The sequence below is a fragment of the Molossus molossus genome, unplaced genomic scaffold (assembly GCF_014108415.1).
Source record: "Molossus molossus isolate mMolMol1 unplaced genomic scaffold, mMolMol1.p scaffold_m16_p_14, whole genome shotgun sequence".
In the NCBI taxonomy this organism is placed as follows: Eukaryota; Metazoa; Chordata; class Mammalia; order Chiroptera; family Molossidae; genus Molossus; species Molossus molossus.
In genome coordinates, this window is record NW_023425349.1 from 38,028,602 (window position 1) to 38,049,172 (window position 20,571).

General features: G+C 32.9%; 1 protein-coding gene across 18 annotated transcripts in view; it reads left to right on the forward strand.

Annotated features, from left to right (window-relative positions):
• Positions 1-20,571, forward strand: part of AGTPBP1 (ATP/GTP binding protein 1) — a 130,989-nt gene that overhangs the window by 37,178 nt on the left and 73,240 nt on the right. For 14 of the 18 annotated variants that reach the window (XM_036261338.1, XM_036261337.1, XM_036261340.1 and 11 more), the window contains 7 exons: positions 9-72; positions 465-611; positions 2,850-2,981; positions 5,454-5,547; positions 10,461-10,498; positions 13,192-13,400; positions 15,010-15,187. In XM_036261338.1, coding sequence (XP_036117231.1) covers positions 9-72; positions 465-611; positions 2,850-2,981; positions 5,454-5,547; positions 10,461-10,498; positions 13,192-13,400; positions 15,010-15,187 — 862 coding nt within the window. Of the gene's footprint in view, positions 1-8; positions 73-464; positions 612-2,849; positions 2,982-5,453; positions 5,548-6,927; positions 7,000-10,426; positions 10,499-13,191; positions 13,401-15,009; positions 15,188-20,571 lie in introns of those variants that run through there. The other 4 variants (XM_036261352.1, XM_036261353.1, XM_036261354.1 and 1 more) reach the window with 4 other exon arrangements.

The following is a 20,571-nucleotide window of genomic DNA, read 5'->3' on the forward strand; positions in this document are numbered from 1 at the left end:
TATTTCAGAACACAAAAGATCTTCCAACTACACTTAATATCTTAAGCATTCTTGTTGAACTGGTGTCAGCTGGTAAGTTTTTTATTTTTTTGGTTTAATTTTTGTTTGTAAATAGTGATCAACAATGTGTTGTGTACTTTATGAGGAATTTTCTGACACTCATACAGAGGCTATCTATTCTGACTATTGGAGTTTGGAAACTGTTATGTCATACTCTTGTTTTTTGCTTTGTTTTTGGTATTTTTCAATATTCCTCAAACTACCCTTGAAGCCTCAAACGTAGAATTTTGGTATCACGTGTATTTACTCTCTGTACTATTTTCTAGTGAAATAGAACAGAATTTTATTTGGATGGTGTTTGTTTGATTTCAGAAGTCTTCACTTTAAATATTTCTTACAAGTTGTGATATCTGATATGGGAAGATTTACTGTTTTAAACAAGTTAAAACAATTTTTTTTTTTAGGTGGGGGTCGAAGAGCTAGTTTCTTAGTTGCCAAAGGTGGTTCACAAATATTGTTACAGTTACTTATGAATGCCAGCAAAGAATCTCCCCCGAATGAAGAGTTAATGGTGCAGATTCATTCTATTCTTGCAAAGATTGGACCAAAAGGTAATAGTTTCACTTGTATGATTATCAAATCTAGAAGCATTTTTTGTGACATGGATTCTGTGTGACTTGAAACTGGTAAATTTTAAAATCTGAAATTCTATGCTTTTTCTTGGTCTTAAGTCATGGAATGCTTTCTACAGTCAATTAATGACTTGCAAGAATTGAGGATCCTAAAATCATGTGGTGGAAAAAGGAAGAAATAAATGTCGAAATCACAAGTGTGTCTTGGTGTGTGTATGCCTGTGTGCATGTATGTAAAGGATACACATGACATGGGTATTGTTGAGGATAGAAGAAGGGTGTATAAATGGGAGTGCTTTGAGGAGCATGGAGATAAAATGTGTTTGCTTTTCATTAGTAGCCATATTTGTACTATACATTCTCAGTGTGCAAAAATCTTACAATCTAGTGTAGAAGACCAACAGAGATATAAAAGATTGTAAGACTCATTATTACTGTAATAAGACATGCAAAATATTAAAAAAATTTTGAGAAAATAGAATATTAAAGGAAGAAGCTGATTTAGGTTAACAGAAGAAGATATCCTTTGAGTAGAACCTAATTTCAGTTTATTGTTGTCTATCTGCACAAAGATTGAAATGATCCCCTAAACTCTTTGTATGATTTTTTTTTTTTTTAATCCTTACCGGAGAACATTTTTCGTTCAGATAGAGTGGGAGGGAGAGAGAGGAAGAGAGAGAGAGAGAAACATCGATGTGAAAGGGACACATCTGGTGGTTGCCTCCCGCATGACCCAACAAGGGCCAGGGACAAACTGCAACCGAGGTACGTGCCCGAGGTAGCCGGAACCGAACCCCGGGTCTCTCTGGACCACAGGCTGATGCTCTAACCGCTGAGCCAAACCGGCCAGGGCTCTTTGTATGATTTTTAAGAGTCCTGCCATTGCCTCGTGGCATACATATGGGCTTTAAACTTTGAAGTATTTTGTTAAATGCTCATTCTAAAAAGTATGTATGTATACAGCTTGTGTATTTATATTGCACACATATTGTATGTATTATATAAATATTTAAATATTACTTTAAACAAGTGTTGTCTTAAATGAGGCATCCTTGAAGATAACTTTAATTTTCAAGGTGTCTTAGGGGGCCCTAAGACTCAAACATATATTCAGGTTATTTATGAAATATGTTGTTAGCTGCCTATTTCTCTTTAACTCTTTTCTTTGAGGTTTAAAGGCTTGCTTCTGAGATTTTTGCCAAAAATGAAAAATAAGAGAATATCTTATTTATTAGTGAATATTGTTATATCATGCCTTCTCCTCTATGTAGAACTAGATTATCTTTTGCTTTTCATTAAATTTAATTAAGACATCGGTGTATTTAATTTATATTTGTATTTCTTTAATGTTTTTTTTAAGTTGTAGCTCACTTATTACATTTTCTTTTATACTTTTAAATCTGTGCTATTTCTTTTATTATTTGTCCTAGTTTTCCATTTTTGTTATTTAAGGACATTATGCAGTAATTTGTTGAGTGACTTTCTATACTTTATTTTCTTGTGAGACGAGAGTAATTTTCCCTCAGGAATATTTAGTATTTTTTCACTTAAAATTCCTGTTATTGATGAAATAACTCTGCTTGCCACTCTTGTTTACTTTTTTTGGCTTAAAATCTTAACTTTCTTAAATTCCTGTGATCCAGATTGTTTTTACTGTTTTTGTCACTTTGTGAGAGTTGAAAACAAGACCTTTTTCTTTTCCTTTTCTATGATAAGAATAGATCCCTTTAGAAATTTACTTGATTAATGTTTGCTAGATTAGTTTCTACACAAACAGTTCTTTTTTCCCCCATTAATTTAGGTCTTAAAAATATTCTGGTAATATTAACTAAATAATACTGATGATGGACATATAGATTCTTAGCCACGTGGTAGTGTTCCTTTGAATATGTTGAGCTAGACAGACTTATACATGTAGTGGATCAGTTAAGTTCTTACTTTCATGACAGTCTGTTGGGCTACTCCAACCTATGCCCCCCTTCCCTATCCCTTCTCCTGCCCCTTAGTACTTTCTTTGAAGCCATGCTTCAAAAGTATAAGGAATACTTTTAAAATCAAATAAGAAAATGATTATAATTTTAGATTTTTCAGGTCAACTTTACATTTGATAATATGAATTCATAATACAAGTTTTAAAAATTTCATTGCTTTATGACATCTTCATTTCATTCAAAGTTACATATGAATAAAATATGTTCATTTTTTTTTTTTAAACAGATAAAAAATTTGGAGTGAAAGCTAGAATTAATGGCGCTCTGAATATAACCCTGAACTTGGTCAAACAGAATTTGCAGAATCATCGCTTGGTTTTGCCTTGCCTTCAGGTTTTACGAGTGTATTCAGCAAACTGTGAGTACTTCAGAGTAGTTTTTAATTAACTCCGTGTTTTGAAGTTACAGAAATTGAAAATTTAAAAGTACCTTAACCCCATAAATCTCTAAAATTTGTGGATAAGATAAGAGAATGTTTAATATGGCTTTTTGTAACTCCGAAGTCCCCAACACAAAAGTGATGTGGCCTAAGAAGGTGAATTGGAAAAATCTTGAGAATTGTCATTAATTCCCCCAATTTGTAAAAGCCCATAGTGAGGAAGAGGAGTAGGCAGCTCATGGGAAATATGTGGAAGAATGTAAGGGTATTGGCTGCTGTGCCTATTTGGGTTTTCACAGATGAGAAGACAGCTGAGAAGGAAGACATGTAGCATAGTCACCTGGAGCTAATTACCTTCAGGAATCAATAGGGAAGTAGCAGAATAGCAAATAAATAATACAGGACCCCATGAGGACACTGGAAAGAAGAGGGATTACCAAGACATAACCTCAGATGAAGTGTCTTCCAACTCTCTCTCTCTTTCTCACTCTCTCACTCTTATTAGGTTCCAACCCCACAAGGTATGGATTTTCTTTCTATTCCCCGACTCTGGAATTGGGGTGGTTAAAGAAACACCTGAAATTTAAATTGTAGAGGACATGTTATTATAGAATATCACTGGAAAACAATCAGAGTGATAGATACATGTATGCATATTTGTGTGTGTGTGTATTTATACATACATATTTGTGTCTTTGTGTGTATATCTATATCTATACATTGACAATAAGACTGAAGGTGTGCTTAGAGGAATATAGTTCTGAACACAAGTACACTTATATAATTAAAAATAATGTCAGGAAATGAATTAGATATCTAACCACAGAAATTAGGAATAGAGTAATAAACACAAGGAAAAAAGAGGAGTGAAATAGTAAACAGAAACAACAAAAAACCCGTAGAAAATAATAAAAACCCCTGCTGATCTAAAAATTAAACAATTGGATTAAAAAACACCATGCAATTAAGGAAAAAGGAAGACAGCACAGACAAAATTAGAAGGGATAATGTAATTCTAAACAGGTATAGAGGAAATTCAAGTCACCATTCAAAACTTAAGGAGACATATTTTTGGTGGTATTTTATTGAATTAACCACTAGAAGGGTAATACATGGTTTATCTGTAATTTTTTTTCTTGTAGTATTTGTTCAGAGCTGAAAATGTTAGGCACAATTTTCTGATTAGGTAATTGTTTGCATCTTCTGTGTTAAACTTTTCTCCTGCTACACTTGTTTAAGTAAGGTCCTTATTACTTGTCACGTAGCATGAAGCCTCCTAATGTCTCTTTGAAATTTATCTTCCCAGCATGCTATGAGCTCTGGCCTGTATTTAAAATGAAGATCTTATTTTAAAACATCCATAATTCTTGCCTGGCTGGTGTGGTTCAGTGATTGAGCCTGGACCCATGCACCAAGAGGTTGCCAGTTTGATTCCCATTCAGGGCACATGCCCAGGTTGTGACGGGCCAAATCCCCAGTGTGGGGCTTGTAGCAGGTGGCCAATCTGTGTTCTCTCTCATCAATGTTTATATCTCTCCTTCTCTGTCTTCCTTCCTCTCTCTCTAAAATCAATAAAGAAAAAAAAACAAAACCCAATAAAACATTTATAATTTCACTATAAAATTTTTGGTGTATAGACTAGTTTTTATCTACACATTATCAAAATGTATGTTTTATTGATTTACTATTAGCATTAGTGTTATGTCACACACAGTGTTTTTGATCTATTATTTTCCAATAAATATTTGTTTCTTTTGGGCAATTCCCTATAGTTGAAAGAATGAACAACTTTTAGGGTCCGTCATAATTTGCTTACTCTCTATTCCCAGCTCATCTTCCCTTTGGTATGCCTTTGTCTGATACTATATGTTTAACTTCTCATACCCATGGTGTTCACTGACTGTCTATGTTCCTGGCTCCAGAGATGTTCCAGAGCCACCTCTGCCCCTACTTCCTATCCCAGCGAACTCCTCTTCATTTGTAAAGACTCAGCCTTGGCATTGATTTCTCCAGAAATGGATTAGGGCCTTCTCACTGTTGTAACCTAAGTAGCCTACAACTCTCCATCTCTGTAAAAAGTAATTTAGTGTTTATTTGTTTACTGTTTCTGTCATTCTCTGAACTGTTCTCCAAGGGCATCCACTATTAGTTTTTGTCTCTCAATCCCTATGACCTGGTATTTAGTAGAGTTCGCTACATTTATTGAAGAAACAAATGAAACAATGTAAAAGTATATATTTAGTAGTAACATTTGTTTTATATAACTTCTTTCAGAATTTCCTGCAACTTTCCATAAAAATAAAGCAAAGAAATCTCTTTAAGTGATTGGCTAAGGTGGACATGAGCTATATTTACTAAACAATTAATATAAGTATTTGACTATCAACAAGTATATACATTCCTATTTATCTAGTTATTAAAATCACTTAAAATTGTTTCTTCCTCTCCCAGCTGTGAATTCAGTATCCTTAGGTAAAAATGGAGTTGTGGAACTGATGTTTAAAATCATCGGACCATTTAGTAAGAAGAATTCAGGTCTTATGAAGTGAGTAAATGTTTTGAGTGTAAATAGAGATATCCTTTGTTATTCTGGGTCTCACCATCTTATTCTGTACAATGAACAGTGGAATTAAACTGTATATAGTGTTTTTATTGTGGTAAATTTTTTTTAGTATAAAACTTAATCATCAAAATTAGAAAACTTTAAATTCATTGAATATAGTGTTAAAGAAATTTAGACTTTGAACATTCCTAGATACCATTGGAGGAAGAAAGATTTATAGAGTGTCATTCATTTAGAAACATTTATTGAGTGCCTACTATGTTTCCTACCAATTTTTCAATTTTCTAATGACTAGTTCCTTCATTCTCATGATTATCTGAATATATTTTTAATTTATATATTTTTTTTGCCAAAATAATGTCATTTTAAAATTTATTTTGAAAACATCTGTAGGTTTTTCAACCTCAGAAAATAAAACCAGTTTCCAGTTTCTTGGTTTATTTAGGATTTTCTTAAGCCGTGTTAGAGGTCATTTTTTAAAACATTTTTATATGGAATTTTTCCAATGTATAGAGTTTACATTATAGTAAACTATCTTAGATAGTTTTATTAATTTCTTATTATATGCAGTTTTCAGCATTCTGCCATATTTTTCTACTTATTTTCTTCCATGTTTAATTTTTGTTGGGTTATTTTTAAGCAAATCATAGATGTCATTTATATACATATTAATTTCCATAAGCAAATCTCAGATATTTTCTGATTTTCCCCTTTAGTACTTTAGTATATCTCTACTAAATAGGGACTTAAAAAATGACCACTATACTATAATCATACTTAGCAAAATTATTAATTCCTTTATGTAATCTAAAATCTAGTCTGTTCAAAAATTTCCAGGTGTCTCAAAATGTCCTTGGTTTGTTTGAATCAGGATCTAAACAAGGCACACACATTATTCTTCATTATATATAGGAAACTTCCAAACCGAAAAAAAAAATAAAAAGAATTGAATAATGAACCCTAGTATACTCATCATTCGATTTCAACAATAATCAACATTCTGTTGTTTTTATTTCATCAGTCCCTTTCTAATCCTTTGTTTTTTTCTTCTAGAGTATTTTAAAACATATCAGCCATTACATTTGTTCTGTAAATTATTTTATGTGATTGCTATCAGACACAGAGCTTTTTACTTTTAATATTACCAGAATATCATTTCTTTGCCCAACAATATTAATAAGTCCTTAATATCATCTAACGTTTTCTGATTATCTAAGAAGTATATACATATTTTGCAGTTGGCTTGTTCAAATCTAGATTCAAATAAAGTCTATACATTCTATTTGATTACTGTGTCTTATAATCTTTTGGAATCAATAACAGTCCCCTATTTTTTTGGTTCTGTTTTGTTATTTGTTGAAGGACCTGGGTGCTGTCTTGTAGAATGTCCCAACATTATGGATGACTGTATCCTGGGGTCATTTAAACATGTAGGTATGTCCCTCGAATTTTCTGTAGACTGAGAGCTAGCGGCTTGATTAGATTTAGGTTCTTTTTATTCTGGTCAAAAATATTTTCTAGGTGGTGCTAGATCCTCTGTTTTGCATCACTTAAGATCATTGAGTTGATATGATGCATGTACTTTTCACCTAATAATTTAGCAATATTTCATGGCATTGCCTAGATCATTTTTTCTCTACGGGTTGGAAAATAGTGACCTTGTTTATTTTCTAATTCTGTCTACTTTTATTAGCTATGATTTTTTTATAAGGTAGAACTTGTTCACATTAACTGTATGGTTAAATTATACAAACAAGATTCAGAATATTTTCAGTCTTTTTGCCCATTCTTTTTTTTTTAATCCTCACCTGAGGACATTCTTGTATTTATCTTCAGATAGAGTGGGAGGGAGAGAGAGGGGAAGAGAGTGAGAGAGACACATTGACTTGTTGCCACCCACACAACCCCAGCCGGGGCTGGGGACAAACTGCAACCGAGGTATGTGCCCTTAGTGGGAACCAAACCCAGGTCTCTCTGGACCATGGGCCGATGCCCTAACTGCTGAGCCATACTGGCCAGGGCTTTTTTGCCCATTTTTAATAAAGGTAAAATATTTTAGCTTATGCCCTTTTGAAAATGGGAACTTACTTGCACATATAATTATTTATTAAATATTATTTGGTGGGATAATTTAACAAACTTATGCAAAGATCTTACACAATTCTAGAGCATCTGATGAAATGTAACAAGACAAAGAAAATGATTGTATCACAATTAGTAACACCATGTTACAGAATTGGTGTAGTGTAGCGAGTGGGCTATGGAGGCAGACAGAATGGATTTGCGTGGCAGCTCTGTCATTTACTTGCTCTATGATAGGAAGTAAGTTACCTAACTTATTCCCCAGTTTCCTGGCTGTAAAGTGGTAATATTAGTACGTACATCATAAGTTTGTTTTGAGGATTTAATGAGATGACTCCTATAATTAGCACAATGCTTTTATTAATGTAGTGTGATTAGTTTAGGTAGGTAACGTGGTAATGTGCATGTGAATGAATCCTATTTAATATTAAAAGTACTTTATTTTAAAATTTATATACCATTTTCTCCCTTGATCTTTAAAGTATTTTATAATTTATCTTTTGTCTAATGGTTCTGATCTTCTACTTAAGATCTACATTATTCTATTGTAATCAGGTTACCAGCTCTAATATAAAATGTCCCTAGGAGGCACATTTCGCAAGTATCTTTATGATACACAATGTGGAATGTAACCAAAACCATGTAGAAATCAGTGGGTCAGAACTTCTGAGAAAGGAATATTGTTGCATAAATTACCCCTTAATTATTTTCTAGTTATATTTTTAAAAAGAAAAACAAAAATTTAAACTTTATTTTTACTTTAAAAAGAAAAACCATTCATTGACCAAGCATGTATATCTCGCTCTCTTTATCACCTTAGGGCCTCCCTCCTTAATTAAAAAAAACTCAACATCTAGCATTTGCATCATATATATAGTGCCCTGAATTTCATGGAAGAAGATTGAAGGATATTATTAATGTTTGAAAGGTCATGATTCCCTTTAGGATTTCCTTTCCTTTCCAATTTTAGGTTTTGGATTTAAGCACTGTTAATCCAGAGGGAAGCAATTCTGAAAATTATTGTAGCTGTCTTTTTGAGTTGCAACAGGTTTGGAGATTATTGCAGGGATTGGCCCTCTACCTTAATGGAACTTTATGAGTTCCTGGGGTGAAGCTTTTCTTCTGTCACTGCTCCTAAATGGAGCCACGGGCTACTTTCTAAGTTGGTTGTGTTATTGTGTGTGACATAAGAAGATTGGAAAAACACCTGAGGAAGAATAAAATACTGGTACCTATTTTTTGGTCAGATAGGCAAAAAAATCTATCTATCTATCTATTTTTATCCTCACCCGAGGATATTTTTCCATTTTTTTGTTCGGATAGAGTGGGAGGGAGAGAGAGGAAGAGAGAAACATCGACGTGAAAGGGACACATCGAGTGGCTGCCACCCGCACAAACCAACCAGGGCCGGGGACAAACTGCAGCCGAGGTACATGCCCTTAGCGGGAACCGAACCCGGGTCTCTCAGGACCACAGGCCGACACTCTAACCACTGAGAAAAACCGGCCAAAAAATACATTTTTTGGTGTGCTGCAGAATTCTAGTAATTAGCCTGTGTGTGCCATGAGATGAAAAAGGTTGGAAATCGCTGCTCTAGAGGGTGGCAGTCATTATAAATATTTCTTCTTAACGAGCACTCACTCAGTGCCTAGTCCTGCAGCATTTCAGTCCCTGCCTCCATCATCCCCTGGGGGCTCCCCTTTGTGTCCTAGTGATTATTGTTGCAGGTCTTACTGTGAACCACAGTATCCACCCTCAGTCTTCTGATTATGTTCTTCACCTTTACTCTTGTCTGGTCATGCTGTGTCTCCTTTACCACTGATGGATGCAGATTTGTTTTTGGTTTTAATTTCTCAAGTAGTTTTTTTCACTGACGTGTACATTTTATTACATTATCTGGGTTGTGAAATTATCTGTGGAAGAGAGAAATTTATTTTCTAATTTTATACCCATGAAGAACCTGCTTTTGTGGGTATCTAGTAGGCATTCAACAAATGCTTAGTGATGAGGGAAATGTTTAACAGTGTGCATATTGTTATGCTAGTTAATTACAATGGTTGAACTCTTACTAAGAGGTACTGTAGTATGTAGCCTTCTATTCAAGTTACTGGAATTAAGTGCCATTTCTTCAGTAACTTAAAAAATTGAATTCTAGGTTTTCCATAGTGATATTTATATGTATTTTTTAAAGCTAATAAGTGGCAGTTGATTTCACTGTGTGTAACTGAGTATTTATGTTCAAAGAAAATGTAAGTACCTTCAATTTTGGGGCCTATTTCTTCATTCTCTAATGGATAGGAAGAGTTTTTGAGATATTAACTAGGTTCATTATTTTCACTGGTGCCTTACGACTGAAAAATATTAAGGGCTCCTGCTTCCTCTCCCCAATCTTCCTGGTTCCAGTATTTTGCATTTATTACAGAATTTTATAGTTATGAACTTTATTTGTGTGAAACTTGTTTTTAATTGGTGAATCTTAATGTTCCTGTGTGAACTCTGTCAGGGTCAGATACAGGTACAATAGTTGATTTCATTCATCTCACCTCTGATATAAAGACTTAGATATTGTTAATTTTCTACTTTTTTTTTTCTTAAACATTTTTTCTGGGTGCTTTTCTGTTGATATTTCAGTCTTCTTATATTCAGTTTTAACCTGAAGGGAGAGATACATACAGAGAAACACCATATGTAATTGACTACAACAGGAATGATTTTTACAATAGATAATAATTATCTGAAAAGATTGTATGAATTTACTATTGTAGATTAATTTTACTAGTTTTGTTGTTGTTTGTGTTTTCTCATGTTGACAGGGTTGCTTTAGACACTCTTGCTGCATTGCTAAAATCAAGTAAGTTTTTAAATACTAGAAATACTAGATAACTATTTTTCCGAGTATTTTATCTAGTGTTAAACTGGAAATGTAGATTTAGTCTATAGTCATGAAACTGGTTTATAATAATTTAATGTCAAGGTCAATTTTATCTTTTAGTACAGTTGATGATTGTGTCATAGCTAATGTCATTTATGTTTATTGAGCTATAATTTATTCAAATACATTGACTTCCATTTTCTAATTGATTACTATAAACATTAAGCCCTGTTAGTAGAAGAAAGTAATGTGTAAATATTATATAAGTATAATATTTTTTTTAAAAGTAATGCGAACATGATATTGAGTATGTTCACTGTGAAGACTGTCTTGAATAATTACTCTGTGTAACACACATGATTTTAGTTTAGAGCCCATTTATTAGAAATCTTATCTCTACCATAAATTCAAATTTATAACTTTAAAATGGCTACTTACGTAAAATCATAGTTTGCTAAATTAACTGGAAAACTAAAGCACTGTCTTCAAAATTGAAGCTTTGGAGTGAATGTGTCCTATGATATGATGATGCCTTTGAAGAGTAATCATCGACATTATATGTTTTCTCACCAGGATTCTCAGTATCTTCTGTTTTAAATAATAATTTTTATTAGAACCTCTATTTCCATTGGTTGATTAACATGTATTTAACCACAGTAACATTTTAATGCTAAAATTCTGTATTGGAGGCTTTCAATGTTATTTTTCCTCAAAGTTTACCAAGAGTAGATCAGCTTTGCCTTAAATGTGAATGAACAGAACTGTTTATTTGAATAGTAGCAAATAACTAATTGGTAAATCTGATATTTGATAAAATAATGATTTATTAAATTTAAAAAGTCACCATAGGTATTAGTATTATATACTGGAGACATATTTTTAAATGCACTGTGTCATTTTGGAGCATTTTCATTGATTTATTTTTTTTTGGAAGGACAGTAATTTACTTTAAAAGAATAATTAATCTGTAATAAACCTGAAAGAGTATAAAGCAAAGACTGTATACTTACAGTGCAGAAAGATAGGCAGCTTAGTTACCATTCCTGGGGTGTAGATTAGATGTTGTGGTCTAAAGGGAAACCTAACTTGTATTTTAATTAGGGAGGGAAGAAGAGACATAGACTGATTATGAGTTAGGTGTCCTGAACACATGAATAAAACTCCCTTTACTAAACTGTTCTAATTGTGCTCAGTCGCATATAGCTGTTCACTTCTCTTTAGGGTCACTCAGCACCTGTGTTTGCGTTATGGGCAAGTTTTTTAAATTTGAACTTTAATAAAGAGTTTCAGTAGTCATAAATACATTTAGGCTATTGAGAATTACAGTGAAGACATAATTTGTAACAGGAGTTATAATGATCATAAAGTCTTTTAAGAAACTCGTATTCACAGCTAGTAAGCTAAAGGCTTATATATTCCGGCTGGCATAAACAAAGTGTGTATATTCATTTAAAATACATGGAACTATTGCTGGTCAAAACTATTTAACTGATGTTGTACATAACTCCAGCCTTAACAAAACTAGCTCTTTTAGACACAATAGAGTTTTTAATGCTTTTACCTAAGAACCCCCTTTCCCCATCTTGGGAGTTTCCTCCGGCTCTCTAATGTAGGAGCATAATTTCTGAGAGGGCATTAATAAGGTTGATTTCACAGTCTTAAACTTTATGTTTTAGGTATATATTAGCACAGTTGGAAACTAGTAAGTCTTTGAGGCAACTAGAGTTCATGTCATAAGGTAGGGGGTAAATTTAGATTAGGAAGGGATTGGTATTTCTTTGTCACCGAACAACCTCAGATGGGTTGGTATTCTACTTTATTTTGTTTTCTTATAATAGGCCCACATGGGGGTGGTTCAGGATGTTGCTTTGAGAGGATTCCTTTGCTCCCATCTTAGTTGAATGTACCCATTTGGTTAATAATCTTAAATGTTAACACTTTAAAAATAAGTCAAAATAGTGGGTTTATTTTTATTAATTCTGTCCCAATAAAATTGACCATTAAAAAACCCCTTTATGTAGTTTCATTACATTAAAAAAATGAATGATTAAAAAGTACCATCTTCTAGTTAAATACTACTTCTTACATTTATTTACTAGAAAGTTTTATAAGTATTTATAACTTAGCATTGTTATATCATGGATATTTTTATAATTGTGGGGGTAATTAAAGCAATTTAAATGGAAACACAAAGTTTATAATAGGAGCTATAATCCAATGCAGTTTATTTCAGTGGAAACACACAGTTTGTAATAGAAGTTACAGCAATGACAATGGCTTTTAACAAAATCATATTCATAGCTAGTAAGTTAAAGGCTTATATATTCCATTATAATCAAAGTCAGTATATTTATAAGTTTTAAAAAATACATGAAACTTTTGTTAGTATTAACATTTTAAAAGATGTAGTCCTAATTGCATTAAACATATTCTGTTATTTATTAACCACAAAACATATAGGCACATCTCTGGAAAATATTAAAATTTTCCACCTGGAACTTATTATATTTATTTGGTTAGATAAACATATTTAAATATGTGATTGCCATTTTTTGATAAAAAGAATTTAAAGAATTCATTACAATATTGTGGTTATATTTCTAATTTGGTTTATTCTGCCATTTTCTCCTCTCATTTAAAAAATATTCTTTCTCAATTTTCTTTTGTTAAAGAAACAAATGCCAGGAGAGCTGTAGACAGAGGATATGTTCAAGTCCTTTTAACAATTTATGTAGATTGGCACCGCCATGATAATCGGCATAGAAACATGCTCATTCGGAAAGGAATTTTACAGAGTTTAAAAAGTGTTACAAACATCAAGTTGGGAAGAAAAGCATTCATTGATGCCAATGGGATGAAAATTCTCTATAACACTTCACAAGTGAGTTCTTTCCTATTATTGTGATTATGTATTAATAGTATGATTTGGTTCTTAAGAAAACTTCGTATTTCTAAATATACCCCCAAAATATGATAAATATGTAAAAAACAAAAACAAAAACCTGAATGCATAGCCATTTCTCACATGTGACTGCAGACTGAGTTGGAGAGACTGAGTTATAGAAAGTGCTTAGTGCATGTATCCGTAGTGTGAGTTTTTTTTCCGTGTATGTAAAAGAAAGACATAAATCCATCCACTGGGCAGGAAGGGATTCCATATAGCCATGTGGTCTAAGATGTGCAGTTGGCTATCCTCAGTTTTGCATGTTTCCCTCATAAGGTGTCTATGGATCCTTCTGTTGTTGGTGAGTGTTCTCAGTGTCTTCTTTCTGGATAGAGCATTTTTAAATGGAGAAGGTACAAAAATGAAACCTGGAGTTAGGTTTCTAGTTCTGCCAGCTTTTGTAAGTATAAACCTTCTTGACAGTATCTTTAACAAGATTTGTTGTAGCATCTGTAGAAGACTGTCAGCAATGGGAAATGGGGATGTTGCAATGCAATCCTTTGTTTTTAGTAGGCTGTAATTATTAGAAAGAAAACTGTCTTTTTGAAAATTCCAGCCAGTTATCCTGGTTGTATCCTTTTGGTCTTAGGTACAACTAAACATCTCTTTTTACCGGAGAGTAGTTAAGATGTAAGAACACACATTTTATGTTTATCCTTAGCTTTTTAAAAAAATCAATCATATACACTTGTTTTTATATAGGCAATGATGGATATTTGATATATGAGGAAGAGTTGGGTGACTTTGGTTATGCCACTTAACATTTCTGAGCCTTAATTTCTCATCTGTTTTGACAGGTCTGATGTGAAGATTAGTATTGAAAATTTAACAGGGTTTCAAAGTGCCTTCTAAATATCAGTTGTCAATAATAATAATGATGATGATGATGAAGATGATGATGTTATATGCTATAGCTTCAAATCCCCTATATAGTAGCCCTTCTCAAAATTAGATACCAGGACAGCATATTAAACTCTTAAAACTTAAAACCATGATATTCAGACTATTTTTTATAATTGAATAGCTAATTTATTATAGGTGCTATTGTATGGTAAGGGATAAAATTCTGAAAAAGGTTCAGCCAAATACATTTCCTTCCTTCCTTCCTTCCTTCCTTCCTTCCTTCCTTCCTTCCTTCCTTCCTTCCTTCCTTCCTTCCTTCCTTCCTTCCTATTTTACTATCTTACTAGCTTTCTCACTTAATTTTTTATTTTATTTTATGTACTAGGCTTGCTAAATGTGCCTAAGTCCTTCATAGATATTATTTAGTACTTTGGTGACTTTTGGTATCAAAGATGGTACTGATTTCTGCTTAGTTAGAATATTTTAGGAAAAGTACTACTAAATCTTCCACATCGGGTTCTTACCTATAAAGAGAAAGTTCTGAATAGTCTAAGCTATTTTATAATTATATTATGTTAAAATGTTATTTTTTGTGATATTTGTCTCTTGAAAATTATTAATGTGTTACTTTCTGAAGTAATGTAAAATGGTTCAATTATTCATCAAGGCACCTTCTTTTCTTTTCTTTTTTCTTAAAAAACAGGAATGTTTGGCAGTCAGGACCCTTGATCCTCTTGTCAACACCTCCAGTCTGATAATGAGGAAGTGTTTTCCTAAGAATCGCCTGCCACTCCCAACGATTAAAAGTTCTTTCCATTTCCAGTTACCAGTTATCCCTGTGTCTGGCCCCGTGGCTCAGCTCTACAGTTTGCCTCCTGGAGGTAGGATTGCTTGCTCACTGCCGTCTTCAGTGGCTCTTGGCATTGTGTGACTCTGTCGTTTTTTTTTTTTCCCCTTTGCCCAAATCCTCAGCAAGGGAAGGACTTAAAGATGAATAAAATAAACTTTCACATTATATTTTAGTTAATAAATATTTCTTTAAATGTAAGAAATTAAGGTCTAGTAATTAAGGAAAGTGTGGGATTTGTTACGGAAATGTTAATGTGAACTGTGAAAAAATACAAGCATCACATAGGACCATCATGTAAACATCAAATGTTTAGGTTTATATTTGGGCTTACATTTGTAGCTTTTTCATGGACATCATTTTTTAAAGTTAAAAAGACCTAATCAGCCAAAAAAACCCAAAAACCTAATCATCAAAGATGTTATGCTTAACATATGAAATTATCAGAAGTTGGCTGTTTGTCACTTCCCATACAATACTGTAGGTACATAGTAAAGGAAGTAAGAGTTTAAACTTTTTAATTTTGGGAAAAAGTAGGGTTTTTTGGATAAGATTTAGGAAAATGGAAAAGAGAAAGTTTTCCAGACTATTAATAGAATTTCTGAAGTATTTTCTTGTCACTTGATCACTTTTTTTTGAAAAAAAAAAAAAAAAAATGAAAGTGCTTTATTTATATTTAAAAGCAATTATTTGAAATAAGTGATTTAAGAGAAGTAATTATAATTAGTTTTATTATTTCTGATACAGATTTACTAATGGTATTTATCTCAGAGTACACTTTTATTTTAAAATAGTTAATTATTGAAGTACAAGTTTAATTCACACAAAACACAAGTTTAAGTCTGCACAAAATATTAAAATGGATTATTCAGAAACTTTCTTTAAAAGATTTAAAAGTCTACAACTAAGTCTGGGAACTTGAGTAAGATAGCTAAATATAAATTGACTTTATTTCTTCTTCCCATTCCATTTACAATTACCAACAGACTGCAAAAATATGGGAAATCTGTGCTGAATCTAAAAACTAACATTCTCATGGAATAAACATAGAACATGTAGTAAGTGTGGTAGAGACAAGAAGAGTGTCAGCTCTTTACTCATTCTAATATGAAATGCGGTATCTCTGACTCGAAGTTGAGGTTCAGTTAGCACCTGATTGGAGGGTCAATCAAAAAGCAGTTGGACTCTCCTTCTCTCCTGTATCTCAGTATAGGATTATGGAGGTTTAAATGGTGATTCTAACTGGCAGAAAGCTGGTGATGTGGCAGATAGTAACACTGGGAGGGAGATAGCATATGCCTCCTGGTGTTATTTATAGAGTGTGTGGAATAATCACATGTATAGAGAAAGATGACTTTTAGTGCAAAAAATGATAGAATTGATCTTTTCTGAGGACCTTTTTCTGACTCATCTCAGGCTGATGGATCAGTGACTTAAAAATGGAGATTTACGTTGACTACCAAGCCTTTATGGTTAAGATGTAAGGGGAAGGTTCTAATAGCAACTGCATAGATACAAGGAAAAGTACCATCTTTCTGTTTTCTGTTATTTTCTCACATGTTAGGTTTCATTACATTTATCAAAATTATAATTTTTTTACCTTCCTCAGCTAGTTTCGTAAAAATAGATTGTTGTTTTTTTGCTTCAGCTTATCCTCATCATTCATTAAATTGCATGAGACATAATAAGCGTGTATTTAATATTGATTGATGAATGACTGGAGTTGGCCTCAGTACTTATTTTCTTGAATATTAAATGCCAAAAGATAGTCAGCCTCTAAAGAGATTTGAAAGAGTTCTGATTCAAAATTTCTGAACCCTTATTAGTTGCTTTCCATATACGAAGGTGATATATTCTTAGATATGTAAGGGTATGGGAGTATATTACTAAGTACCCTTCCTGAACTAATTACATGAAATATTACTCCAGCCAGGCCAGTGATGAATTAAGATGTCAAGAATGCAGAAAGACATGGAAGCAGAGTAACTGTGTTAACATTACAAATTGTTAGTTATGTAATATGAAATAAATTCTTAGACTGGGATCTGTTAAACCATGGGGCTCCATGAATGGATTTCAGAGACTATGAATTCTTTGAAATTTTATGTAAAATTATTTAATTATTAATTATGGAAAAATTATTGAAAGGGTCCATCTTTCACTGCTAAAGAAATGCAAGGAAATTTCAAAGATGCACAAAATCCCGAGAGTGCTAAATACAAAGCAAGGACAAACAAATTAGTTTCACAGTAATCCTGACAAGGCAATTAGCAGATTTCTCAGCAGAAACTTTGCAGGCCAGGAAAGAGTTGGATGATATACAGTATTCAGAATGCTCAAAGAAAAAAGCTGTCAATCTAGAATACTATACCCAGCAAAGTGGTCCTTCAGAAGTGAAAGAGAAATGAAGATTTCCTCAGAAAAACCAAAGTTGAGGGAATTTATCTACCAGACCTACCTTACAAGAAATGCTAAAGGGAGTTCTTCAAGTTGCAACAAATGGAAGCTAATTAGTAACATGAAAATATATGAAAGTACAAAATTTACCGATAAAGGTAAATATATGTACTCAAATTCAATATACACTGGTATGAAATGGTTGTATATAAATTACTTTGAACTCTAGCATATAGGTTGAGAGACACAGTTAAAAATGAATATAGCTACGATATTTTATTAATGGACACACAATATAAAAAGATATAGATTGGGATATTAACATAAATTGTGCGAAGTACAAGTAAATGGTAGAATGTTTTTATGCAATTGAAGTTAAGCTGTTATCAGCTTAAAATAGACAATTATAAATAACTATAAAATTTATTACGAAAGCCTAATGGTAACCACAAAGCAAAAGCCTATAATAGGTAAATGATAAGGAGAAAAGAATCAAAGCACACCACTACAAAAAATCACCAACTCATGAAGAAAGACAACAAGGGAGAAGAAAGGAACGAAGGAACTATAAAACAATCACAAAGCAATGAACAAAATGGTAATAAGTACTTATAATTATTCTAAATATAAAGTTAAATTTCCCAATTAAAAGACATAGAATACCTGAATGAACTAAAAAAATCACCCATCTGTACACTGCCTACATGAGACTCATTTAAGCTTTAATGACTCTCATAGGCTGAAAATGGAGGAATAGACAAACATATTCTATGCAAATGGAAACCAAAAGAGAGGAGGGGTAGTTATACGTACATAATACAAATACTTTAAGTAAAAACTGTAGCAAGAGATAAGTCTATTATGTAATGGTAAAGGGGCCAGTTCATCAATAGGATGTAATAATTGTAAACATAAGCACCCAATATTGGAGCACCTAATGTATTAAACAATTATTAATAGATATGAAGGGAGAAATAGACAGCAATGCAGTTTTAGTAGGGTACTTCAGTACCCCACTTTTAACAGTGGGTAGATAATTCAGACAGAAAATAGGAAGTAATGGACTTGAACGGCACTTTAGACCAAATGAACCTAACAGACATATACAGAAAATTCCATCTAGTAACAGCAGAATACACCTTCTTCTAAAGTATACACAGAACATTCTCCAGGATAGATACATATATTGAATCACAAAATACGTCTTAATAAATTTAAGAAAAAGTTGGCAGAATGAAGGAAATAATAAAGATTGAGCAGAAATAAATGAAATAGAGACCAGGAAGACAAGTAGACAAGATTAATGAAACTAATAGTTGGTTTTTTTGGAAAGATAAACAAAATTGACAAACCTTTAGCTAGATTAAGAAAAAGATTAATAAAATATAAACGAAAGGAAACATGACAATTGATAACAGAAATATAGAGGATTATAGGAGACTGCTATGAACAATCATACTCCAACAAATTGGACATCCAGAAGAAATAGATAAATTTTTAGAAACAAAATCTACCAAGACTGAATCATGAAGAGATAGAAAATCTGAACAGATCAGCTACTAGTAAGGAGATTGAACCAGTAATTAAAAATCTTTCAACAAAAGCCTAGGACCAGATGGCTTCACAATCAATTCTACCAAACATTGAAAGAGAATTCTCAAACTTCCAAAAAATTGAAGAGGAAGGAACACTTCCAAACTCATTTTACAGAGCCAAGATTACCCTGACACTAAAGCCAGACAAGGACTCTACAAAAAAACCCAAAGTTATAGGCCAATAGTTGTGATGAACATAGATGCAAAAATTCTCAACACAATAGTAGCAAACGGAATTAAAAATAAAAAGGATCATACACTGTGATTAAGTGGGATTCAGCTCTGGGATGCAAGGATGTTTAAACATTCACAAATAAACATTAATAGAAGGTTAAAATTTATATGATCATTTCAATAGATGCAGAAAAAGCACTTGAAAAAATTTATTTATTTTTAATCCTCACCTGAGGACATTTTTGCATTTATCTACTGATAGAGCGGGAGGGAAAGAAGGAGGAAGAGAGAGAAACCTCGACATGAGAAAGACACATCGAGTTGTTGCCACCCACGCGACCCCATCCGGGGCTGGGGACAAACTGCAACCGAGGTCCATGCCCTTAGCGGGAACCGAACCTGGGACTCTCTGGTCTGCGGGCTGATGCTCTAACCACTGAGACAAACTGTCCAGGGCAGCACTTGAAAAAATTTAGAATTATTTCATGATAAAAACTTAACAAATTAGGTGTAGAGCGAATGGTCCTCATTATAACAAAGATCATATATGACAACCCCATAGCTAACACCATACTCAGCGGTGAAACGCTGAAAGCCTTTCCTCTTAAGATCAGGAACATGACCAGGGTGCCCCACTCCCGCCTTTTCTGTTTAACATAATATTGAATAGCTCAGTTATAGCAATTAGTCTAGAAAAGGAAATAAAAGGCATCCAAATCAGAAAGAAGAAGTAAATTATCTTTATAGATGACGTGATCTTATAGAAAACCCTAAAGTCCTCACCAAAAATTGTTAGAGCTAATAAATGAATTCAGTAAAGTATCAGGATACAAAATCAATATACAAAAATCAGTTGCATTTCTATGCACTAACAACTATCTGAAAGAGAAATTAAGACCACAATCACATTTACAATAATATCAAAACAATAAAATACTTAGGAATAAATTTTACTATGGAGTTGAAAGACCTGTACCCTGAAAATGGTAAGACAGTGATGAAAGAGATTGTACACAAATGGAAAGATAGCTCCTGATCTTGGGTTAGAAGAATTAATGTGAAAATTTGTATGAAACCACAAAAGACTCCAAATAGCCTAAGCAATCCTGGGAAAGAAGAACAAACCAAGAGGCATCACAGTCCTTGATTTCAAACTGTTACAAAGCTTTAGTAATCAAAATGGTATAGTACTCAAATAAAGTAGGCACATAGAGCATGGAACAGAATAGCCCACACATAAACCCACACATAT